The following is a 4,106-nucleotide window of genomic DNA, read 5'->3' on the forward strand; positions in this document are numbered from 1 at the left end:
ACATCTAAAACACAAAAATCGTGAAATTCAAATACAAAAAATATGTGGAAGAAAATATTAGAAAAATCATTCCTATTTTTTTAAAAAGAGTGTCAATTAAATGAGAAACACCAGAGAGAAAGCACAGGTATATGAGAAGAATAATAGTTTAAAATCATTTGGAAGATAAAAGTTTAGCTTGTAGTTTGGTCCAAAAAAAGCCAGAAAGTTATACTTACTATTTTTTTATCAACCCAGTAATAATTCAATGTGTGGGCTGAAGAAGAAAATTCTATCAAATACGTCCCATACATTGCACTGTTGAATTACTCGTTTTTATTGTTTATACGTCCCATCCCAGTCATTCAGCCTCATGCATCAGCCAACCGGTGGGAACTTTAAAAACATATGACATCAAGACAAGCGAGCTGTCGATCTCTCCACAACTGCATGGCTCTCCTCCGCCGACCAAGAGAAAATAAAACCCTGTACTTACGAATCGTCTTCTTCCACAAACTGGAGAAGATGGAGAATACAAGAGAAGAAGGGGCATCAGAAAGAAGAGAAACAAAAGAGAAAGAGAGAGAGAGAGAGGAAGACAACGAAGGCCCCGTGCCGCTCTTGGGCTTGAACCACGTCTCAAGACTTTGCAAATCTGTGGAAAAGTCTATCGATTTCTACACGAAGATTTTGGGCTTCGTCCTCGTTGAGCGGCCTCCTGCGTTTGAATCCTTCAGCGGCGCTTGGTTTGAAGATTTCATTCTTGGTTTGAACGGCGTGTTTCGTTATATCTCTTTTGAAAGTTGAAAACCGAGTTTTCTTCTTTGTAGGCTGTTCAATTACGGCGTAGGAATACATCTGGTGCAGAAGAGCGAAGAAGAGAAGCGTCAGGTCGACGCCGCCCGGGAGCGGCTTGATCCTCTCGATAATCACATCTCCTTCCAGGTTACCTCTCTCTCTCTCTCTCCACGTCAATCCTTGCAAGTATTTTCAGATGTTTCTGTCTATCCTCTCATCTATCAACATCTCTCTATCTATTTTAATCCGTCCAGCTCTCTCTCTCTACATCTATCCGTGCAAGTATTTTCACATGTTTCAGTTTATCCGTTCATCTATCAACATCTCTCTCTCTCTCTCTCTCTTAATCCGTCCAGCTCTCTCTCTCTCTACATCTATATGTTTCTGTGTATCCTTTCATCTATCAACATCTCTCTATCTATTTTAATCCGTCCAGCTCTCTCTCTCTCTCTCCACGTCTATCCTTGCAAGTATTTTCAGATGTTTCTGACTATCCTCTCATCTATCAACATCTCTCTATCTATTTTAATCCGTCCAGCTCTCTCTTTCTCTCTCTACATCTATCCGTGCCAGTATTTTCACATGTTTCAGTTTATCCGTTCATCTATCAACATCTCTCTCTCGATATTTTAATCCATCCAGCTCTATCTCTCTCTCTCTACATCGATCCGTGCAAGAATTTTCACATGTTTCCGTTTATCCGTTAATATATCAACATCTCTCTCTCTCTATTTTAATCCGTCCAGCTCTCTCTCTCTCTCTACATCTATCCGTGCAAGTATTTTCACATGTTTCAGTTTATCCGTTCATCTATAAACATCTCTCTCTCTCTCTCGATATTTTAATCCGTCCAGCTCTATCTCATGTTAAGGAGATATCTCTATCTCTTGTTAACATCTCTCTCTCTCTCTACATCTATCCGTGCAAGAATTTTCACATGTTTCCGTTTATCCATTAATCTATCAACATCTCTCTCTCTCTATTTTAATCCGTCCAGCTCTATCTCTCTCTACGTCTATACTTGCAAGTATTTTCACATGTTTCAGTCTATCTGTTCATCTATCAACATCTCTCTATCTATTTTAATCCGTCCAGCGCTCTCTCTCTCTACATCTATCCATGCAAGAATTTTCACATGTTTGTCTATCCTTTCATCTATCAACATCTCTCTCTCTCTATATATTTTAATCCGTCCAGCCCTATCTCTTTCTCTCTACATCTATCCGTGCAAGAATTTTCACATGTTTCCGTTTATCCGTTAATCTATCAACATCTCTCTATCTATCTTAATCGGTCCTGCTCTCTCTCTCTCTCTCTACATCTATCCATGCAAGAATTTTCACATGTTTTTGTGTATCCTTTCATCTATCAACATCTCTCTATCTATTTTAATCCGTCCAGCTCTTCCTCTCTCTCTCAATAAATTCATGCAAGTATTTCCACGTTTCAGTCCTTCTATCCATCTGTCATAAGAGTTTAACGTTATCTCTAGTTATGTTGCGATCAAAGTCTCTATCTCTATCTTGCTCTCTTCTTCTTCTCTCTCTCTCTCGAAGGCTTTCCACATACTTATATCTATTACTTTCTCCGTATGTTAGCTTTAATTTTGTAGTGATAGACGTCTTTCTATCGATTTCAATCCGATCGCCTACATCGTATCTATAAACTTCCATCAATTCACCTATTTAAGCGTTCTCGTTGTATCTCTTTGTTTATCTGTCCCTCTCTCTACGTCCATCTTTCCTAGTGTTTCAAGCCATCCATTTGTCATAATATCTTTATGTTATCTCCGTCTATCTCGATCCATCCACCTGTCCGTCTATCGCTCTACAGTGAAATATCTCTCATAGTAGCTTCACACTTATTTTTATAACTTCCTCCTCCCCAAAAAAAACCCCTCTTCCCCCTCTCTCCCTCTCTCCCCTCCCCTTCTCCCTCTCTCTCTGTGTCTGTACTATATTTCTACCCACCACATCTGTCTCCCTCTTTCTCGTTCTCTCTCTCTCTCTCTCCTCCCCCATCTCTCCCCCTCTCTCGCTGTCTGTACTATATTTCTATACACCACCTCTCTCCCTCTCTCTGTGTCTGCACTATATATCTACCTATCACCTCTCTCTCTCTCCCTCTCCCCATCTCTCTCTACCCACCACCTTTCTCTCTCTCTCTCTCTCTATCTATCTCTCTCTCTCTCTCCCATCTCTCTCCCTCTCTGTCTGTCTGTACTATATTTTTATCTCCCCCCCTCTCTCTCTGTACTAAATTTCTACCTACCACCACTCTCTCTCTCTCTCTCTCTCCCCCCATCTCTCTCCCTCTCTCTCTGTCTGTACCATATTTTTATCTACCACCTCTCTCTCTGTCTGTACTATATTTTTATCCACTGGCTGTATTATATTCCTACCTATCACCTCTCTCCCTCTCTTCTCTTTCTCTCTCTCTCTCCCCCTCTCCCTCTCCCTCTCCCTCTCTCTCTCTCCTTCTCTCTCTCTCTCTCTATCTCTATCTCTATCTCTCCCTCCCTCTTTCTCTCGCTGTCTGTTCTATATTTCTACCTACCCCGTCCATCTATTCACCAGTCTACCTACATAACTATCTGCCTATTCATTTAAACCCCTTTTATCTTCCCGTTTTGCCATGTATACATCACTTCTCAACTTCACACGGGCAGTGCGAGGACATGAAAGCCATTGTGAGGAGACTGAAGGAAGCGAAGGTCAAGTATCTGAAGAGAACAGTGGATGGGGAGGGATCGCCCATTGATCAGCTCTTCTTCAACGATCCAGACGGGTTCATGATAGAGATTTGCAACTGCGAGAACGTGAAACTCAAGCCAGCTGGTCCACCCGAGTGGATACGTCAGCCCCCTGACCGCCACACCCCTCCTCTCCAAACTCCCTTGGACTAAATTTTTTTCCTGCCCACACTCTACTTGGAACATTCGTCACTTCCATTTAGCTGCTTGTTTTACCATGTTTAGATGCTATTTGATGATTACCAGGCAAACTCTCCGTCCGAGACAGTTGCTAAAGACAAGCTAGTAGTAATTGAACATCTCTTCAATGTTTATACCCCTATACGTTTAAATCTAGATAGGATAAATGGTAGATTGCTAGACACAAATCTAGATAAGGAAACATCTTAACAGCTAGGATTGAATCTTTTTCTGCCCACACTCTGCTTGGAAATTTCTTCCCTTCAATTTAGCTGCTCGTTTTATCATGTTTAGATGCTATTTGATAATTACCAGGCAAACTCTGCGTCTAAGTCAGTCGCTACATGGACAAATAGGACTTACAGTAAAGACAAGCTAGTAGTAATTGAACATCTCT

General features: G+C 41.2%; 1 protein-coding gene across 1 annotated transcript; it reads left to right on the forward strand.

The window, feature by feature from the left end:
- Nucleotides 1–423: 423 nt before the first annotated feature.
- GLYI8 (Lactoylglutathione lyase / glyoxalase I family protein) lies at nucleotides 424–3,780 on the forward strand. Its single transcript, XM_078589090.1, has 3 exons — nucleotides 424–725; nucleotides 810–924; nucleotides 3,446–3,780. The coding sequence occupies exons 1-3, from the start codon at nucleotides 430–432 to the stop codon at nucleotides 3,680–3,682; spliced, it is 648 nt and encodes a 215-aa protein (XP_078445216.1). The 5' UTR covers nucleotides 424–429; the 3' UTR covers nucleotides 3,683–3,780.
- Nucleotides 3,781–4,106: the final 326 nt, after the last annotated feature.

Source organism: Wolffia australiana, chromosome 17 (genome assembly GCF_029677425.1).
Source record: "Wolffia australiana isolate 7733 chromosome 17, ASM2967742v1".
Taxonomy (NCBI): Eukaryota; Viridiplantae; Streptophyta; class Magnoliopsida; order Alismatales; family Araceae; genus Wolffia; species Wolffia australiana.

Excerpts from the sequence above, each read along its gene's own strand:
- GLYI8 (XM_078589090.1), top strand. The coding sequence starts at position 430 with ATGGCTCTCCTCCGCCGACCAAGAGAAAATAAAACCCTGTACTTACGA. Across the intron at positions 726-809 it reads GAATCCTTCAGCGGCGCTTG|GCTGTTCAATTACGGCGTAG; the intron begins GTTTGAAGATTT and ends TCTTCTTTGTAG. Across the intron at positions 925-3,445 it reads ATAATCACATCTCCTTCCAG|TGCGAGGACATGAAAGCCAT; the intron begins GTTACCTCTCTC and ends TCACACGGGCAG.